The sequence below is a fragment of the Phallusia mammillata genome, chromosome 4 (assembly GCF_965637545.1).
Source record: "Phallusia mammillata chromosome 4, kaPhaMamm4.hap1.1, whole genome shotgun sequence".
Taxonomy (NCBI): domain Eukaryota; kingdom Metazoa; phylum Chordata; class Ascidiacea; order Phlebobranchia; family Ascidiidae; genus Phallusia; species Phallusia mammillata.
The window spans coordinates 20339599-20360321 of NC_137255.1; the positions used below are offsets into that span (position 1 = coordinate 20339599).

At 41.9% G+C, this 20723-nt stretch overlaps 1 protein-coding gene across 6 annotated transcripts; it reads left to right on the forward strand.

Annotated features, from left to right (window-relative positions):
- The first annotated feature begins 9827 nt into the window (after positions 1-9827).
- Positions 9828-17673, forward strand: LOC145224084 (uncharacterized). 6 transcript variants are annotated; one of them, XR_013859557.1, is made up of 2 exons: positions 9828-17301; positions 17364-17673. XR_013859557.1 is itself a non-coding variant. In XM_080090512.1 (2 exons), the coding sequence occupies exon 2, from the start codon at positions 10885-10887 to the stop codon at positions 16759-16761; it is 5877 nt and encodes a 1958-aa protein (XP_079946638.1). In that variant the 5' UTR covers positions 9828-10404; positions 10467-10884; the 3' UTR covers positions 16762-17313. The 6 variants fall into 6 exon arrangements, 4 of the variants coding, with proteins under 4 accessions (XP_079946638.1, XP_079946639.1, XP_079946640.1 ...); XR_013859558.1 differs by lacking the exon at positions 17364-17673 and having other exon boundaries at positions 9828-17074; positions 17240-17313; XM_080090512.1 differs by lacking the exon at positions 17364-17673 and having other exon boundaries at positions 9828-10404; positions 10467-17313.
- Positions 17674-20723: the final 3050 nt, after the last annotated feature.

The following is a 20723-nucleotide window of genomic DNA, read 5'->3' on the forward strand; positions in this document are numbered from 1 at the left end:
AAAATTTTACATTTTAGCACATACATATAATGGCTTGTATTTCTGACCTAAGAAGCTGGAAAAACTAAAACCGATTATTTCGAGGTTAAAGGGATGCAAAATAGGTGAATCCAATAAAATGTTAGAAAATTCTTTAGAATATCTTACATTGCACCACCAACAAAGCATGAAACTCCTTATGTACTTTAGTCAGTACAACCGTTTAAAAAAATAGAGACAAAAACAATATGTGACCCCTTCAGTAAAGTGAACCTAAAATTACTAACAGATTCGTAGGAATTGAATAATTAATTGAAATTGGTTGGATTTACTTCTTGTAGCTGTGCAGCCCTGTTACCCCAACAAACAACTAATTGTCAGAGATTACCTTATTTACCCTAATATATTTACCTGCATCATAGAAAAGCTCCTCATGAACTTCACTGGACATTTTCTTGCACAAAAATATGCAACAAGTATTTTGTTTATACTTGCATGCACTTCACCACCACAGAAAATGTATATCCTAACATCCTACAAAATGTATGCAACTTTTCATCAGTACAAATATTTAAACGAGATATATATTTTTATCACGATCCAACTATCAAGCCTTTTGTTCTGATTAACCGGAGTTTATGAAAATCCAGAGATTCCAGATACTATATTCCAGGTTTACTCCAGGGCAAGCCGCTTATGATTGTAAACCACATGTTAAGTTGTCAAAATAATGTAGTCCACCCTTGATTGTAAGTAGCACGTTGTAATGTTGTTGTGCAGAAATTAATGTTAGTGATAAATATATGCAAACGTTGAATGCAACTGCTTTTAAAATACAGGGTGTTGGAAACAATTATCAGCAAGGCATTCAAAAGGTAAGCTTCTCTTGATTGTATGTCCCACAAACAGCAAGTCAAAAAAGTAAAGTCATCGCTTTCACTCAAATGAATACAGTAAACATTACACACTGTTGACAGAGCTGCTAATTTCTGCCTGTGGATCCCTTTCATAGATCCATTAATTTTTGTGAACTCTCTTAACAACATCCGATTCTTCAAGCAAGGTTGCAGGCTGGGGGATAAATGCGTAAACCTAGGAGGAAAATATACCACATGCCTGGTTGTCTACTGCAGATTTTCAGTTCAGTCGTCGAAAAATTAACTGGGTGGATTGAACCAAAGTATATATAAAACACAAGTAGTCCAACCCATTGTTACGCGATAGAGCCGCATGGATGCCATTTTGTGTCCAAATTAATACAGAAGGTATAGGGAAAAACACATAAATTGTCTTATTTTTACAAACTGGTGGGATTTAACACGAATTTGATAGGCCAAATCGAATAAAATGATTGGGTTCTAACATTTGCGCATGATAATGCTCGCCGAACGCAAATATTTAAAGTTTACGTGAAAATTAAGCGGCCAAATTTACATGAAAAACAGCAATTTAGCTTTTAATATTGCGTTGAAATGTTAGAACCCGAAATTTTCATTCAATTTGACGAATCAAATTCGCGTCTAACCGATTAACCAATTTTTTGGAACAGGATCAAAATCCTGAGTTGTGGGATAAAATAAGCACTGCATGTCATGTGCAATCGGCAATTTCTTTTTTACGACGATTGGCATAAGGGAGAACAAGCGTTTTTATGTTAAAATACATTTACAAATTACTTTCATGCAGAAAGCAGAAATTAAACGCACAATACCACTTTTTAGTTCTTTTTTTCTTTACAGTGCGCAGACAAAATATGCGTGCGCAAAAACAACTTAATCTTGTGACAAAGTAAACGACATTTGCAACAGAATATTTTGCACATTAGAATACGGGGACTGGGTGCCAAGCAGTTCTCGTTTAACGGTTTTCGGGGTCCTAAATTTAAAAAAAATTCGGTTTTGAGTGGGTTTTCGCCGGAATATTCCAGTTTCAAACTAATTTTAGCCGGTTTCTGCCACTCACCGAACCCCCAAATAGATTTACACCAGAATCGAAAACAACAAGTTTTCCTGCACATAATTGTGGGGGCGTAGACACAAAAAAATTTAATCATCAAAGATTTTATCAATGCGCTTCATAAGCACGCTTCATAAGTACTAATGCCTTTAGGCTCATAAAGAGTCTTTGTGTTGCTTTGAGGTTTGGGACTATTATTCCAAGTTTACTAACGTCAACACTTTTTAGAGACGTTGTCAGTCGACATTTCATATTTTGAAGTATCATGTTGTGATGATAAAATATTCAGTGTTTCCAGAGTCACATAAAAAGATTTAAACAAATAGGCTAATTTCCTTTTGTCTTTTTACAAGAAGCAAAATCCAGGTTTCGGTTGTATATTTTACGAATTCAAGACCTGCACGAAGATATGTTACTGCATGCCTTTCGGCGCGTCCACACCAAATACAAAGCGACCTGCTGCACACGTTTTGCAAATTGGTACTGGGGTCGAAGGTTGGATGACTTTTAACGTTTGACCCATGACCCCTGCAGCAGCGATATTTCGTAAAACTTGTTTTATTTTTGGCGAAATTCTCGTTTCTGTAATTCGCTAACAAGATGATCTGGAATTCCAGTTTGAAACAGGAATATTCCGGAGAAAACCCACCGAAAATCGGATTTTTGTTCAATTTTTCACACTTTTAAATATCGACTCTCCATGATACTAATCGTCGTAATAAAGAAATTTCCGATTGCCTGTGACATACAATGCTTAATTTAACTAACAACTCAATATATTAACCTTGTTCCAAAAATTTGGTAAATCAGTTGTAAATATGATTTAAAATGGGTTGGAGATATATCTTTATTAAACGGACGAATATTACCGCAATAGTATTGGCTTTTGTGAGTTTGTGGTGCTGTGTTTTTTCACTTGCAATTAACAAAACCCATTCATACAAACAGAGAAAACATTTTTTACATGGCGAAACCTTCGTAGTGATTTGCCATATTGATCGCTACAAATTGTCTCGTTTGTTAATAAAGTTCTGAATGCAACTGCTGACGGGCATTTTGAGGTACATTGTTACCACAAGTTTTTAAGGAAGTTAGCAAGTTTCCTTTTTCATTCATTAAAAGCGGCATCGTTTGATGCTTATGAAGCGCATTGATAAAATCTTTGATGATTAAATTTTTTTGTGTCTACGCCCCCACAATTATGTGCAGGAAAACTTGTTGTTTTCGATTCTGGTGTAAATCTATTTGGGGGTTCGGTGAGTGGCAGAAACCGGCTAAAATTAGTTTGAAACTGGAATATTCCGGCGAAAACCCACTCAAAACCGAAATTTTTTTTAAATTTAGGACCCCGAAAACCGTTAAACGAGAAACTGCTTGGCATCCAGTCCCCGTATTCTAATGTGCAAAATATTCTGTTGCAAATGTCGTTTACTTTGTCACAAGATTAAGTTGTTTTTGCGCACGCATATTTTGTCTGCGCACTGTATAGAAAAAAAGAACTAAAAAGTGGTATTGTGCGTTTAATTTCTGCATGCTTTCTGCATGAAAATAATTTGCAAATGTATTACAACTTAAAAACGCTTGCTCTCACTTATGCTAATGGTCTTTTACAACCGATTTACCGAAATGATTGGAAAAAGATAAATATACTGAGTTGTTAGCTAAAACTCAGTATATATTTATCTTTTTCAATCATTTCGGTAAATCAGTTGTAAATATAGTTTAAAAAAGGTTGGAGATATATCTTTATTCAAGGGGCAAATATAACTGCAATGGTATTGGCTTTTGTGAGTTGTTATTTTTACTGTCAATTAACCAAAGTACAAACATTCATACAAACAGTGTAAACATTTTTACATGGCGAAACCTACGTAATGATTTGCCATATTGATCGCTACAAGCTGTCTTATTTGCTAGCGAAGTTTTAATGCAAACTGCTGACGGCAGTTTGTCATACATTGTCATGACAATGTTATAAAGGAACGTAGCCAGTTTTATATTTCCATTATTGAAAGTCGCACCGTGTGGTGCATGTGAATCTTTGATGATAAAAACTTGTTGTGTCTCGCAATCTGTGCAGGTAACAGTAATAACGTTTTTGCACTGTTTTACTTTGTACCATACGCAAAATATTTGTCATCATCAAAAAATATTTAGAGTTTGGGTAATTAGTGTCTGAAATACAATATTGTTTGTTTTATTTTGTTTTACGATCAAATACGTAAAACATTTTCGTTTGCTCACAAAAAGTCATACAAAGATAGACAACTTTTTAAAATTAAAAGAAAATTCTGATCTCTTTTGTTGTAAACACTTTCAACAATTCACGGCAGTGATTAACGTCGCCAACACACAATCTTTTTTTTCGTTTGCCATTTTGAACACTCTTGCAGAAAACCATCGTAGTGTAATCACATAGCCTAAAAAGTAGTTGGTTTGTGACAAGAAGATACAAAGCAACAAGAAGATGTTGAAACTGTTATTGCTGATGTCTGTGCTCTGTATGATCGGCACTGACGGAAGACACCTCATACTATGGCGTTTTTGTGGTACAAATATATTCTGCTTGTTGGGATTTCACGTAATGCTAATAATGTTTAGGCTTCACACACACATGGAAATTTTGGATTTTGCGTGTTTCGAATAATATCGTCAGCAAAGTCCAAATTAAGAAACAACGTTTGCACGTCAAAAAGTTACAGAATTACGTATAACTATCCGTCAATAAATGTATGATCAAAGATCAAAGTGCATTTGCTGGATTTGAAACCTAAATGGAGTTTTTCAAACTAATGTCATTTATTTCAAACATTTTGTGGCTATTTTATTAAATAAACGTTGCAAACGCTGTTATTGTCATAATATAAAACATTAATGCTATCAAAATGAGCAGCACAATGATTTCTTTTAATTGAGAGTCATTTTTTACATGCAAATACATTGTGTGAGTAAAATAGTTTCTGCCGCAGATTCCGATGATGGTGCCCAACCCGTCGGTGGAATTGGGTCTAATGATGGAGGAGCAATTAACGAGAATAATTTTCCAGAGAGACCGGGAACCGGCGGAGAGAACGAATAAAATTAAAGATTGCAACTAAAATGCAGCGCAGAGGGAAGAAATAAAACAACGCACTAATAATATTCATTTTGTTTTTTTGTTTTGTTGTTGAAAGTCAAGCGACAGTCGACAGAAAAATGCAAACATGCAAACATGCGTAGATTCGGCATAATAATGTACTAATGCCATTAAGCTCATAAAGGGTCTTTGTGTTGCAATTTAAAAGGCAGGTGTTGGACTATTTTTCCAAGTTTACTAACGTCAACATTTTTCAGAGACGTTGTCATTCGAAATTTCATATTGTGAAAATAGCATCATATTGCGCCAGTGATGATAAAATATTCAGTGTTTCCTGGGTCACATAAAATAATTTAAACAAATAGGCTAATTTCGTTTTGTCTTTCTACAAGGAGCAAAATCCAGGTTTCGGTTTTATTCTTCACGAATTCAAGATCTGCACGTAGATCGCGTCCATACCAAATACAAAGCGACCCGCAGCACAGGGTTGGCAAATTGGTACTGGGATCGAAGGTTGGATGACTTTTAACGTTTGACCCATGACCCCTGCAGCGCAGTGCCATTTCGTGAAACATGTTCAATTTTTGGCGAATTCTTGTCTCTGTTCTTTGCTGACAAACTTATCTGGAAGCCCTGGAGTAAGGGGTGGGGTTGGAGGTGGGGGAAGTAAACTACCCCCTTCCTTGTTAGTCATGACCAGCCATGGTTGACGTTTCGGGGTCAGTACTCAAATCTAACAATAAGCTCATTCAAAAGATTTTTCGCCCACGATATCTTACTTTCCCCGTCATCGATTTTTTGACCCCCCAAAATCGAAAAAACTGAAAAGCTATCGCATTAGAGTTTTTTCGAAAATCGGATCAAAATTTTCGATTTTGAAAACCGGTTTAAATCGGGTAAAAATTTTCGATTTTGAAAACCGGTTTGAACCGGTTTGGGGGTTCGGCAGGAGGCAGAAACCGGTCATAACCGGTTTGAATACGGTATATTCCCGCGAAAACCCACCGAAAACCGGATTTTTCTTCGATTTTTTGACTCCCCACAATCGAAAAAACGTTAAGGCTATAACCTTAAAGTTTTTTCGAAAATCGGGTAGAAATTTTCGATTTTGAAAACCAGTTTGAACCGGTTTGGGAGTTCGGCTGGAGAAAGAAACCGGTCATAACCGGTTTGAAACCGGAATATTCCCGCGAAAACCCTCCGAAAACCGGATTTTCTTCGATTTTTAGACCCCCCAAACCGAAAAAACGGAAAGGCTATAGCCTTAGGGTTTTTGTCGAAAATCGGGTGGAAATTTTCAATTTTGAAAACCGGTTTGGGGGTTCGGCAGGAGGAAGAAACCGGTCACAACCGGTTTGAAAGCGGAATATTCCCGCGAAAACCCACCGAATTCGGATTTTTCTTCGATTTTTTGAACCGCTAAATCGAAAAAGCGGAAAGGCTATAGCCTTAGGATTTTTTCGAAAATCAGGTCAAAATTTTCGATTTTGAAAACCGGTTTAAATCGGGTCAAAATTTTCGATTTTGAAAACCGGTTCGAATCGGGTTGGGGGTTCGGCAGGAGGAAGAAACCGGTCAAAACCTATTTAAAACCGGAATATTCTCACGAAAACCCACCCAAAACCGGATTTTTCTTCGATTTTTTGACCCCCGAAATTCGAAAAAACGGAAAAGCTATGCTATAGCCTTAGGTTTTTTTCGAAAATCGGATCAAAATTTTCGATTTTGAAAACCGGTTTAAATCAGGTAAAAATCTTCCATTTTGAAAACCGGTTTGAACCGGTTTGGGGGTTCGGCAGGAGGCAGAAACCGGTCATAACCGGTTTGAAACCGGTATACTCCCGCGAAAACCCACCGAAAACCGGATTTTTCTTCGATTTTTTGACTCCCCACAATCAAAAAAACGGAAAGGCTATAGCCTTAGGGTTTTTTCGAAAATCGGGTGGAAATTTTCGATTTTGAAAACCAGTTTGAACCGGTTTGGGAGTTCGGCTGGAGAAAGAAACCGGTCATAACCGGTATACTCCCGCGAAAACCCACCGAATCCGGCTTTTTCTTCGATTTTTTGACCCCCCAAAATCAAAAAAACGGAAAGGCTATAACCTTAAAGTTTTTTCGAAAATCGGGTGGAAATTTTCGATTTTGAAAACCAGTTTGAACCGGTTTGAACCGGTTTGGGGGTTCGGCAGGAGGAAGAAACCGGTCACAACCGGTTTGAAACCGGAATATTCCCGCGAAAACCCACCGAAAACCGGATTTTTCTTCGATTTTTTTGACTCCCCACAATCGAAAAAACGGAAAGGCTATAACCTTAAAGTTTTTTCGAAAATCGGGTGGAAATTTTCGATTTTGAAAACCAGTTTGAACCGGTTTGAACCGGTTTGGGGGTTCGGCAGGAGGAAGAAACCGGTCACAACCGGTTTGAAACCGGAATATTCCCGCGAAAACCCACCGAAAACCGGATTTTTCTTCGATTTTTTGACTCCCCACAATCGAAAAAACGGAAAGGCTATAACCTTAAAGTTTTTTCGAAAATCGGGTGGAAATTTTCAATTTTGAAAACCGGTTTGGGGGTTCGGCAGGAGGAAGAAACCGGTCACAACCGGTTTGAAAGCGGAATATTCCCGCGAAAACCCACCGAATTCGGATTTTTCTTCGATTTTTTGAACCGCTAAATCGAAAAAACGGAAAGGCTATAGCCTTAGGATTTTTTCGAAAATCAGGTCAAAATTTTCGATTTTGAAAACCGGTTTAAATCGGGTCAAAATTTTCGATTTTGAAAACCGGTTCGAATCGGGTTGGGGGTTCGGCAGGAGGAAGAAACCGGTCAAAACCTATTTAAAACCGGAATATTCTCACGAAAACCCACCCAAAACCGGATTTTTCTTCGATTTTTTGATCCCCGAAATTCGAAAAAACGGAAAAGCTATGCTATAGCCTTAGGTTTTTTTCGAAAATCGGATCAAAATTTTCGATTTTGAAAACCGGTTTAAATCAGGTAAAAATCTTCCATTTTGAAAACCGGTTTGAACCGGTTTGGGGGTTCGGCAGGAGGCAGAAACCGGTCATAACCGGTTTGAAACCGGTATACTCCCGCGAAAACCCACCGAAAACCGGATTTTTCTTCGATTTTTTGACTCCCCACAATCAAAAAAACGGAAAGGCTATAACCTTAAAGTTTTTTCGAAAATCGGGTGGAAATTTTCGATTTTGAAAACCAGTTTGAACCGGTTTGGGAGTTCGGCTGGAGAAAGAAACCGGTTATAACCAGCTTGAAACCGGAATATTCCCGCGAAAACCCACCGAAAACCGGATTTTTCTTCGATTTTTAGACCCCCCGAAACCGAAAAAAGGAAAAGGAAAATTTTGGCATTACGTGAATAAGGCCAGGTGTTTATTAACCCCGCGTCAGTACCGACCAGACAGAGTAGAGCAATCAGCAATAACAGTTTCAACATCTTCTTGTTGCTTTGTATCTGTCTTGATTACTTTGTGATTACACTACGTTGGTTTTCTGCAAAAGAGTTCAGAAATGAAAACAAACAAAGCAAGGATGAATTAAGTGGCTACATAAATTCATCCAGCCAGTTCGCAAATGTCACACCACATTTTTGGAAAGTGTGTTGGCGACGTTAATCACTGCCGTAAATAAGTCTAAAATAAAAGACTTCTAAAATTTTGTCAAAAAGTAGGCTTACTTAGTATGACTTCTTGTGAGCAAATCTACGAAACTGTTTTACGTATTCGATCGCAGAACAAAATAGAACAAACGAAATTGTACTTCAGACAAAACAAATTACCCAAAGTTTTGAATCTTTATTATGATGACAACTATTTTGCGTAGGCTAGGATACAAAATAATATAGTGCAAAAACGTTATTACTGTTATTTGCACGCAGTTTGCTAGGGCGTAGACAGCACAAGATTTTATCATCAAAGATTGTCAATGCGCTTCACATGCACCACACGGTGCGTCTTTTAATACTGCAAAAAGGAAACTTGCTACCTTCCTTTCAAACCTGTTCATGACAATGTACGGCATCAATATAGCAAGTCCTTACAGAGGCTACAGCGTCAAAGATTATAAATGCGCTTCACATGCACCACAAGGTGCCGCTTTTAATAATGGAAAAGGGAAACTTGCTAACTTCCTTAAAAAAACTTGTCATATAACGGATAATTCTAAATCATTTGAGAGATAATTCTGCACCATGTATAAGGTTTTTAGTCATTTACCTACTTTAGGGTTCCTAATAGCCCGTAGCGTCAGAATTATTGTAAGCTGTAGGGGGAATCCCATATATGGCTGAGCGGGCTAAGCGATAGCTAAGGGGGCTAATTGGCCTAAGCGGGCTAATTGGCCTAAGCGGGCTCGCAGTTTTAGACGGTACCGCAAAGTTTCATTTGTTGGCTGGCGTCGTGCGTTTGAAAGTGAACTTATTACTACATCGTCTCATCGCATCAACACGAAATGCAAGCGAACAACTTACACATGACTCCACGGCTGCAAATTCATTCCGCACGAGAGTGCCGTTTTCTTAATGCTTACGTTCGGCTCTAAAACATTTATTGGAGGCAGAAACTTGGCCGAATGGCCTTGCGCGCCTGACCCACATACACACATAAAAAACCTTGATCGGGATTCGTTCCCGGAAGTATCCTGGGTTGGAACTCCGTGAAAAAAAATTATGAGTGTAATATGCGTAAAACTCCCCTTCTCCCATTCTGTGTTTTTTCGGTTTTCGGGGATAAGAAAATTGGAGAAAAGCCCGGTTTTAGGTAGCTTTCACCGGAATATTCCAGTTTCAAACTGTGTTACATCTTATTTGCCAGTAATTGCAGATTTCTATTGATTCCCGCATTTCCTCAGTACAACTTGTGTTGTAATCTATGGCGTTGTGTGACGTAATAATCGGCTGCCAGTTTTGTGTGATAACGCAACGTGGTTCAGTTCTTTTTGTTGCTGACTTCCGTGGAGCACGGTGCTGCGTCGGTTGAATTAGAAAAGGCTATTTATTGTCGTGTTGACGATTATTGGTGAGTCACTTTGTACATATGTGTTTAATGACTCCAAAATGTGAATTATTGTAATGAATGCGAACTTAACCGCAATGACTTAATATGTCATTCGCTTTGTAATAGTTGTACTGTACGTGTAATTGGGTTTAGACAAGGTGCTTAAGTTGCATTTTGTTTACGCAGTATTTCTGTTTTATCTTCACGTGAAGCGTGACTTATTCTGAACTGTCACCCAACATAGCTTGGTAAGAACTGTGTGTGACGTCATAAAGGCGCAGTGTGGTGATATATGTAATTGAATGTTTAGGTGTGCCAGTAATTGATGCGAGTTGAATACCCGTGCTATTTACTCTCTCCGGTTACCACAACAGTTGGTAAGATTTGTGCTATATTTCTGCATTTAAAGCGCAGTGTGTTAATGTCATGCTTTATGCAGAAACCGTTTCCTATACGTTTCCAATTCGTTTTCATCGTCCTACATTCAAAGAATTCGCCTAATAAGATCAGCTAAACATCTATCTGTGTGGACTGGTTGTTGGAGGCTATTAGGAATCGCGTTTCAATTCTCTCCTCGTGTGATGTTCCGCGCTATAACCGGGGCGCGTTCACGGGACGTTACATGAAAGTTTCAACTGTTTGTTGAAGACAATTGCAGTTGAAATCAAGTTTCAACTGCTTCTTAAAATAAGTTTCAACTGTTAGTTGAACAGAACAATACAGTTGAAATCAAGTTTCAACTGGGTGTTGAACACAATCTGCAGTTGAAATCAAGTTTCAACTGCTTTTTGAAATAAGCTTCAACTGTGTGTTGAAGACAAGTTTAACCGTTTGTTAAATATTTAAGCGGTTCAAAGATGAGTCAATCAAACGTCACGACTCCTGATACGGTCGCTGATTGTCGTCGACGTCTCAGTGAACAGTACCTAGTCGCCGAGTACCTGATGAAGGACCACCACAACAAGCAGATGCTCGAGACGGTATTGGTTGCGCTTGAACATCTTTTTGTCGATGCTGTTGCTGCCTACGAGGCGCATCCTGATCTTGCCGAAGAACTAGCAAGCGTGAGAAAAAACAAGACCGAATTCGATGACCGTGTTTCTCACTGGGTTCGTGACGTAAATTCTTTATCTAGCAATGTTTTACCTATTAACATAGCTAGTCCGAGTGGAAGCGGTGATAAGAGTCCAAAGGACAACGACTCGTTCTGCGGACGAAGTAGGCGCTCGAGTTCTTCGACTAACAGTAGAACTAGAGTTAAAGTAACGACACAGCTCGCGCGTCTTGCTATTCAACAGACTGCGCAGAAGCAGGAGCTGGTCAGGCAAACGGAAATACTACGCGCAGAAGAAGACAGACGACGGGCCGAAGAAGAAATCCGTCGTGCTGAAGAAGAACGGCGCCAAAGAGATAAAATAGAAATGTTGGAACTGCAGCATCAGCTACAAGCCGCAGAGATTGAAGAGAAGGTTTGGGACGAGATGTCAGGAAACACGGAGTACGTGACGGTGAAGGAAGGTTCTGGTGAATCGACCACGCCTCCCCTGGAGGAGCCGCTCGGGGATCAACGTCGCGTGTTGTTCACGTCACCGCCTGTCACGTCGCAGAGAAGCCCTCCTGACCAGCGGTATGTGGTTGACTATGTTGCTCCGTCAGATCCCCTGTCCCAATATGCGCCTAAATTTAAATCTTCGGTTGATGAGAAAGGTTCTTTCACCGCAACAAACCCAATTGTAAATAATTCTTGTATATATGGTTCAGTCAAGCCAACTGGCGTACATGACAATGAGATTGCATCGCTTGTGAAGCACATAAACAGACCAAAGCCTAAAGTTCTCGTTTTTGACGGCAATCCAATGGACTATTGGAAGTTTGTCCGCAATTTTGATTCTCGTATCGACGACAAGGTCGATGACGACGGTGCCAAATTGTCATATTTGGCGCAGCATTGTGATGGCAAAGCCCGTAAATTGATTGAACACTGCTTTAGACTAAAGGTAAACGGGTACCAACAAGCGAGACAGTTACTGTACGACCACTTTGGCAAGTCACACATAATCGCTCATGCATGTGTGAGGTGTGTTGTCAACGGTCCAGAATTGCGACCGAACGATGCTGCTGGTTTAAGCGAGTTTGCGCAGTCGCTGCGCGATTGTTTACTTACACTTTCAGACATTGACGAGCATTCCGAGATGAATAATTACCCTACGTTGATTGCTGTTGTGAATCGTCTACCGTTTAAGATGCAGGAGGCTTGGAAACGGCGTGTTGAGAAAATCCTCAGAGATACTGGCCGTGAACCTTTGTTTGAACATCTTGTCGACTTTGTGGAAACTGAGGATCGGATTGCAAATTCGTTGTTCAGCCGCATGCTCGATGAGCATCGCAACGAAGCTAAGAAGGCGAAAGGTAAAAGTAGTCATGTAAAGGCTTCCAGTCATGTCGTTGTAAGCGAACAAGAATCTAGGCCGAAGGTTCGTGCCGGACCTTCCCATTTTCCCACTACCCCGTTGTGCCAGTGCTGTTCGGGAAACCACGTGCTTGCTAAGTGCGAGGAATTTAAATCCCTTCCTTACCGCGATCGTCTGCGCGTCACCCGGCGCCGTAGACTCTGTGATAATTGTTTCAGATTTGGGCACTTTGCCACTAAGTGCAACAGCCCCAAAGCGTGTACCGTGAGGGACTGCAATGAAGCCCATCACACCTTGTTGCATCCGCCAGAGAAGAGAGAGGACGAGTCTCCTGTCAAAGGACCTGCGCTGGAACGGACAGTTTGTTCGGTTGTGTCGGCGATTGGAAAGGACTGTCATGCTTCCTCTGGTAGACAGAGCGTCAACTTGATGATGGTTGCGGTCAAAGTCCGTGCTAACGGTAGGGCTGTTAATACATACGCTCTTTTAGATACTGGCTCGGGCATTACCTTGTGCGACAAGAAACTGGCAGATAAGCTTGGGCTGCAAGGTGAACCTAGCAACGTGACGCTTAAAACGATCAACGGGGACAGTCGCAGGCGCAAGGGCAAAAGAGTAAATTTATCTGTTGCTTCGCTCGATGGCTCCACAACTGTGGAACTTCCCGAGGTGTTCGCTGTTGATTGTCTGCCTATTGCCGCCAACAAGTTTCCGAGAAACGCGGAATTGGATGCGCTGCCACATATCAGAGACCTGTCATTCCCACAGGTAGATTGCAGTGAAGCTTTGTTGCTCATCGGGCTGGACGTTCCAGAGGCCTTTCTCGTGCAAGAGGTACGAAAGGGAAAACCGAAGCAACCTGTTGCATTTAGAGTTCCACTTGGATGGGCATTGGCAGGACCTGTCTCTAGCAAGTCAACCGATTTGTGTTCCGTCAACTTTACTCAAGTTGCCGATGATTCGCTGCAAGGGAAGTTAGAGCGAATGTGGAAGACCGACTTTCAAGACACCAACCCCGACGCGATGCCTATGTCGCGTGAAGACAGGTTCGTCTTGGATAAAATGAAAACCAGTGTGCAATTTAAGCAAGGTCATTACGAGTTGCCGTTGCCATGGCGCCCGAACGCACAACCGCTTCGGTGCAACCGGGACATGGCGCTAAATCGTTTGGGTTCTTTGGAACGTCGCATGAGACGCGACGCCGTGCTACGCGATGCGTATACCAAGACGGTGCAGGGTTACATAGCTAAAGGCTATGCCGAAGAAGTTCCAGATGAGGAACAGTCAGCAGAGGTAGTATGGTACCTGCCGCATCACCCTGTTACAAATCCACACAAGCCCGGAAAGGTGCGGGTAGTTTTTGACTGTGCTGCCAAATACCGCCACCAGTCGTTGAATGATGCTCTACTCCAGGGTCCGGATCTGACCAATTCCTTAGTAGGAGTTCTTTCAAGGTTTCGGATGGAAAAGGTAGCTCTCGTGGCCGACGTGGAGGCCATGTTTCATCAGATACGTGTGAAGACGACAGATTGCGATGCACTTCGGTTCTTGTGGTGGCCTGATGGCGATGTGTCGAAAAGGCCCACCGCGCACAGGATGCTTGTTCATTTGTTTGGAGCAACTTCTTCACCTTCCTGTGCGAGTTTTTGTCTTAAACAAGCCGCTGATGATTTGCGAAGCGAATTTCCTAATGAAGTCGTCGAGACTGTAGAAAATAACCTTTACGTTGACGACTGTTTAAAATCCGTGTCGACTGAAGCAGAAGCAGTTCAGTTGGTCAAAGGGATCTGTGCACTTCTTAAGAAGAAGGGATTTCGGCTAACCAAGTGGCTTAGCAACAGCGAGCGAGTTCTCGCGTCCATTGATGAAGAGGAACGGGCTAAATCGGTGAAGGAGCTGGACGTGGATGGTTCCTCGTGCGAGAGGGTACTTGGCGTTCGATGGAACGTTTCTTCGGACGAGTTCGGTTTCAATGTCGATGTAAAGCAGCTTACAGCCTACACCAGAAGGTCAATCCTGTCGGTGGTAAGTTCCTTATACGACCCTCTTGGCTTTGCAGCGCCTGTGATCGTGGTGGCAAAGACGATGCAAAGAGATCTCTGCAGAAAGCAGCTGGGATGGGATGACGTTCTTTCCGATGAAGACTCCGAATCGTGGGCAAAATGGTTGCAGCAACTACCGCGGTTAGGAGACGTCGTTCTGCCAAGATGCGTGAAGCCCCACGATTTTGGTAAGGTGCGAAAAACGGAATTGCACCATTTTGCAGATGCGTCATCTACAGCTTACGGTGCGGTGACCTATCTGAGGCTGGTAGACGAGCGAGGACGCATTCACTGCTCGTTTGTAATAGGCAAGGCACGCGTTGCCCCCCTGAAGACATGTTCGATTCCCTGCTTGGAGTTGACGGCGGCCGTTGTTTCAGCCAAGTTGGATCAACTTGTGAGAAAGGAGCTGCAACTGGACGAATGCCAATCCGTGTTCTGGACGGATTCGACTGCGGTTCTTCAAAGTATTCGCAACTGCAATAAGCGCTTTCCAGTGTTTGTTGCAAATCGCTTGGCCAAAATCGAGGATGTTTCCCGGCCTAGTCAATGGAGACACGTCAGCACCAAGGTAAATCCAGCGGACGAGGCGTCTCGTGGACTCAGTGTGAATAAATTCCTTAGGTCCAGCCGATGGCTTACTGGACCCCAGTTTCTCTGGGAGCAAGAAGATGGATGGCCTACCTGTCCGGACTTGTCCTCATTGCCAATCGAATTTCTTTTGTTAAAGAAAGAAACTCAAACCCTTTGTCTGGTCGCCAGCGAATCCGCTACGGATCGACTCATTGCCAGATACTCATCACTCAATCGGCTGAAAAGGGCTGTAAGCTGGTTGCTCAGATTCAAATCGATGTTGATGTCAAGGAGGTTTCCTGCCAAGTATAAAGTACCTACTGGGCAACTGACCGTTGTTGAACTCAAGGCTGCCGAGCTTGAGATTGTAAAGTATGTGCAGAGACGAAGTTTCCCAGACGTTATGGCTGCGATGTCAAAGGCCAAAGGCGAACCTGTTCGTTTACCAAAGAAAAAGAGGGCTCTTGGAAAGCTTAACCCAATTTTTGTCAATGGAGTTATGAGAGTTGGTGGAAGGCTTGAGCGAGCATGTGTCGAGTTTGATGTGAAGCATCCGATGATTCTTCCATACGACCATCGATTTACAGACCTGGTGATTATGCAGCAGCATGACGAGGTTGGCCATTCTGGAATGGGACACACGTGGTCGTCTCTCAGGCAACGCTACTGGATCATCAAAGGAGGGGTAGCGGTTCGTCGTGTTCTCGGCAAGTGTGTTTCCTGTCGACGAAGAAATGGCTCTCTGGGCAAACAGATGATGGCAGACCTTCCTGCTGCGAGACTGCAGACCGATAGGCCGCCGTTCTCAGTGGTCGGTGTCGACTACTTTGGACCTTTCCTTGTGAAGCAAGGACGAAGTGAGGTAAAGAGGTACGGGTGCATCTTTAGCTGTTTCTCCACCAGGGCCGCGCACATCGAGATAGCGCATTCACTGTCTACGGACTCCTTTATCGGAGCTCTCCGACGTTTCATCGGTCGTCGAGGACGACCAGACCAGATCTTCAGCGACAACGGCACAAACTTCGTTGGAGCTGAGCGCATCCTGCGCGAAGAGCTGAACAGGTGGAATCAAAGGCAGATCTACAAATATCTGCAACAACGTGATATTGCGTGGAGCTTCAATCCTCCCACTGCCAGCCACATGGGTGGGGTTTGGGAGCGAATGATACGCTCTGTGCGCAAAATTCTCAACGCTCTGCTTTCGGAGCAGACATTGTCCGATGAGAAATTGATGACGCTGATGGTGGAGGTCGAGGCCATCCTGAACTCTCGTCCCTTGGTTCCGGTGACGTTCGATTCGAAGGATGAGGAGCCCCTTACACCAAATCACCTACTGCTGCAACGTGCAGCGCCGAATATGTCCCCTGGACTGTTTACGGGGAAGGACTGTTTCCATCGTAACCGTTGGCGCCAAGTACAATACTTGGCCGACCAATTTTGGCGGCGATGGTCGCGCGAGTACCTGCCGACGCTAATGCCCAGATCGAAGTGGGCAAATGGACATTCTAATTTCACGGTCGGCGACATTGTGCTTGTAGCGGATGATAATCAGCCTAGGAGCAAATGGCTTCTGGGTCGCGTGACCGATGTGCTTCCTGATCGGAAGGGAGTAGTGCGTCAGGTGATCGTCAAGACTCACACTGGAGCACTCAGACGCCCAATTGCAAAATTGTGCTTGCTATGCCGCGACGACGCGATGCGTGATTAGTTGTGTGTTTATTGTGTTCGCAATTACTGCCGATGTTTGTGTGTTGTGTTGTAAATGTACTCCTTGGATTCGTACATTGTGGGGGGGTATGTTACATCTTATTTGCCAGTAATTGCAGATTTCTATTGATTCCCGCATTTCCTCAGTACAACTTGTGTTGTAATCTATGGCGTTGTGTGACGTAATAATCGGCTGCCAGTTTTGTGTGATAACGCAACGTGGTTCAGTTCTTTTTGTTGCTGACTTCCGTGGAGCACGGTGCTGCGTCGGTTGAATTAGAAAAGGCTATTTATTGTCGTGTTGACGATTATTGGTGAGTCACTTTGTACATATGTGTTTAATGACTCCAAAATGTGAATTATTGTAATGAATGCGAACTTAACCGCAATGACTTAATATGTCATTCGCTTTGTAATAGTTGTACTGTACGTGTAATTGGGTTTAGACAAGGTGCTTAAGTTGCATTTTGTTTACGCAGTATTTCTGTTTTATCTTCACGTGAAGCGTGACTTATTCTGAACTGTCACCCAACATAGCTTGGTAAGAACTGTGTGTGACGTCATAAAGGCGCAGTGTGGTGATATATGTAATTGAATGTTTAGGTGTGCCAGTAATTGATGCGAGTTGAATACCCGTGCTATTTACTCTCTCCGGTTACCACAACAGTTGGTAAGATTTGTGCTATATTTCTGCATTTAAAGCGCAGTGTGTTAATGTCATGCTTTATGCAGAAACCGTTTCCTATACGTTTCCAATTCGTTTTCATCGTCCTACATTCAAAGAATTCGCCTAATAAGATCAGCTAAACATCTATCTGTGTGGACTGGTTGTTGGAGGCTATTAGGAATCGCGTTTCAATTCTCTCCTCGTGTGATGTTCCGCGCTATAACCGGGGCGCGTTCACGGGACGTTACAAACTGGTTTGGACCAGTTTCTGCCTCCTATCAAACCTCCAAATCGGTTAAAACCGGAATCGGAGAGACAAATTTTGACTCGATTTTTGAAAAAAAACTCGTTTTTTCGGTTTTCGGGGATAAATAATGAAGGAAAATCCTCTGTTGGGTGTCTTTTTGCCGGAATATTCCAGTTTCAAACTGGTTTAGGCCGGTTTCTGCCTCCTACCGAACCTCCAAACCGGTTTAAACCGGAATCGGAGAGTCAAAATTTTGGCTCGATTTATGAAAAATACCCTTAAGCGATAGCCTTTCAGTTTTTCGATTTTGCGGGGTCAAAAATGTAAAGAAAAAAACAGTTTTGGTAGCTTATCGCCGGAATATTCCAGTTTCAAACTGGTTTAGACGGGTTTCTGCCTCCTACCGAACCTCAAAACCGGAAAAAAACGGAATCATACAGACAACATTTTGACCCAATTTTTGAAAAAAACGTAATGCTACAGCCATTCCGTTTTTTCGGTTTGGGAGGGTCAAAAAATCGAAGAAAAATCCGGTTTTCGGAGGGTTTTCGTGAGAATATTCCGGTTTCAAACCGGTTGCGACCGGTTTCTGCCTCCTGCCGAACCCCCAACCCGGTTTAAACCGGATTTCAAAATCGAAAATTTTTACCCGATTTAAACCGGTTTTCAAAATCGAAAATTGTGATCCGATTTTCAAAAAAAATTCTAATGCGATAGCCTTTCCGTTTTTTCGATTTTGGGGGTTAAAAAAATCGAAGAAAATCCGGTTTTCTGTGGGTTTTCGCTGCAATATTCCGGTTTGAAACCGGTTGTGACCGGTTTCTGCCTCCTGCCGACCCCCAAACCGGTTCAAACCGGTTTTCAAAATCGAAAACATCGAAAATTTCCACCCGATTTTCAAAAAACTTTAAGGTTATTGCCTTTCCGTTTTTTCGATTGTGGGGAGTCAAAAAATCGAAGAAAAATCCGGTTTTCGGTGGGTTTTCGCGGGAATATTCCGGTTTCAAACCGGTTGTGATCGGTTTCTGCCTCCTGCCGAACCCCCAAACCGCTTTAAACCAGTTTTCAAAATCGAAAATTTTGTCCCGGTTTTCGAAAAAATCCTAAGGCCTTTCCGTTTTTTTCATTTTCGGGTGTCAAAAAATCGAAGAAAAATCCGCATTCGGTGGGTTTACACGGGAATATTCCAGTTTCAAACCGGTTAAGACCGGTTTCTGCCTCCTACCGAACCTCCAAACCGGTGTAAACCGGAATCGGAGAGACAACATTTTGATCCGGTGTTTGAAAAAACCTAAGTCTATAGCCCAGGGGTGCCCAACCCGTCGATCGCGATCGACTGGTCGATCTCGAACTGATATCAAGTGGACTTCGAGGGATGCAGAAAATATATAGTTGTTTTGTAACACGTTTTTGAGAAGTGTCTTTGTACATGGATGACCATGTGAGAATTATTTATCGAATTATGTTTGTTCACATCACAAATGCTCAGAAGGCTCTCTGTTACGTCACAAAAGTAATAGTTGCTGTGGTAATTGTTACTTTGTACTGGTATTTGCTCTCTTCATTTCAATTAAGTGGGTGTTTTTTTCTAAACTTTTTCTCAATATTGTATTTTAAAGATTATTTGTAAATAGCGTTAATTGCACTGTAAAACAAATAATACCCAAACCAGGATAAAACGCAAAACTGGGTTGGGAAAAATGCGTGTTAATTATCCTTGCTAATCAACACATAGTCCTATATCATATCGCTAATTTTTATTGAAATGGTAGATCCCGAGAGTTTAAATACCTCAAAAGTCGATCTTGAGTCAAAGAAGGTTAAGCACCCCTGCTACAGCCTTTCCGTTTTTTCGGTTTTCGGGTGTCGAGAAATTGAAGTAAAATCCAGTTTTGGGTACTTTTCGCCGGAATATTTCAGTTTGGAATTGGAGATTTACGAATTGGAAATGAATTTTTCAAAAGGTAAGGCCTTTCCATTTTATCGAATTTCGGGTGTCAAAAAATCGATACAAAGTCTATTTGTCGTTGAGTTTTTCGCCTTAGTATCATCAATATTTCTCACTTGCAGGTAATTGGACCGATAACTCAATTATCCTGATCCTGTCACACCAGAGCAGTCGTTTTTATCCAGTGGGGCATCGTCTTGGGTTGAAAAAAAGTTGAGCGCACCTATGCAAGCATGCGTTTTCTGATTAGCTGTGTTCTCAACACAGAGCCCACAGTTTTTTTTACCTACTGTTCGTTTACCTACTGTTTTATGTGAAAATAGCAACTGACAATAGCATAAAAGCAGTCTTAATATTGATATTTAGTTGATTAGTATTTTCCACAGACTTGATGCTTGGGTCGCGAAAATTTAGAGCAATTTTTTTAGGGTCGCGCCAAAAAGTATTTGCGGACCCCTGCTCTATGGTACCACTTCTTGCAGAACAACTAATTTGTTTGAATCATATTTCATTCAACGCTATCTTAAGCACCAAAACAGTAGATGTATCTATCAAGAGCAATCATTTGACATAATTAACGCCCACTGTGCCGCAGCGTTGTTCGGCTATTCATAGCAAGTAGCAACTATGCTTTTTGTTGAGAATTGACATGACCTGTATTTTGAAGATCGTAATGATACGAAACAACAGGAATAGTTACGTAACAATGACAATAGGCCTGGGGACTGTTTTTTTGTAAACAAAACCAGACAAACAAAATATAAAGTTGCAAATTGAGGTTTTTGTGAACAAAACAGAAGCTACTCGCGTACCACCTGAAAACCCTTCGCGTACCACTAGTGGTACGCGTACCACCGGTGGGAACCCCTGGTCCAGCAGAACCTGGGGGTTCAACCACCGCCATATGCAACCGGCTGCACGCCACCAGATTTGTGTGGTCGGTTGCGGTCCAACGGCATAATATACTCAGTAAACTACAAGCATCACTCAAATAATGGGGCACTTGACTGAATAACTTGTGGTATTTTTCAGTGACCTTGTCGTTTAATCAACTATTGAACATTGACATTGTGTGTCAAAAAACGTCTTCCTATTAAGTTA

Coding starts and splice junctions, on each gene's coding strand:
- LOC145224084 (XM_080090512.1), top strand. CDS start 10,885: ATGAGTCAATCAAACGTCACGACTCCTGATACGGTCGCTGATTGTCGT.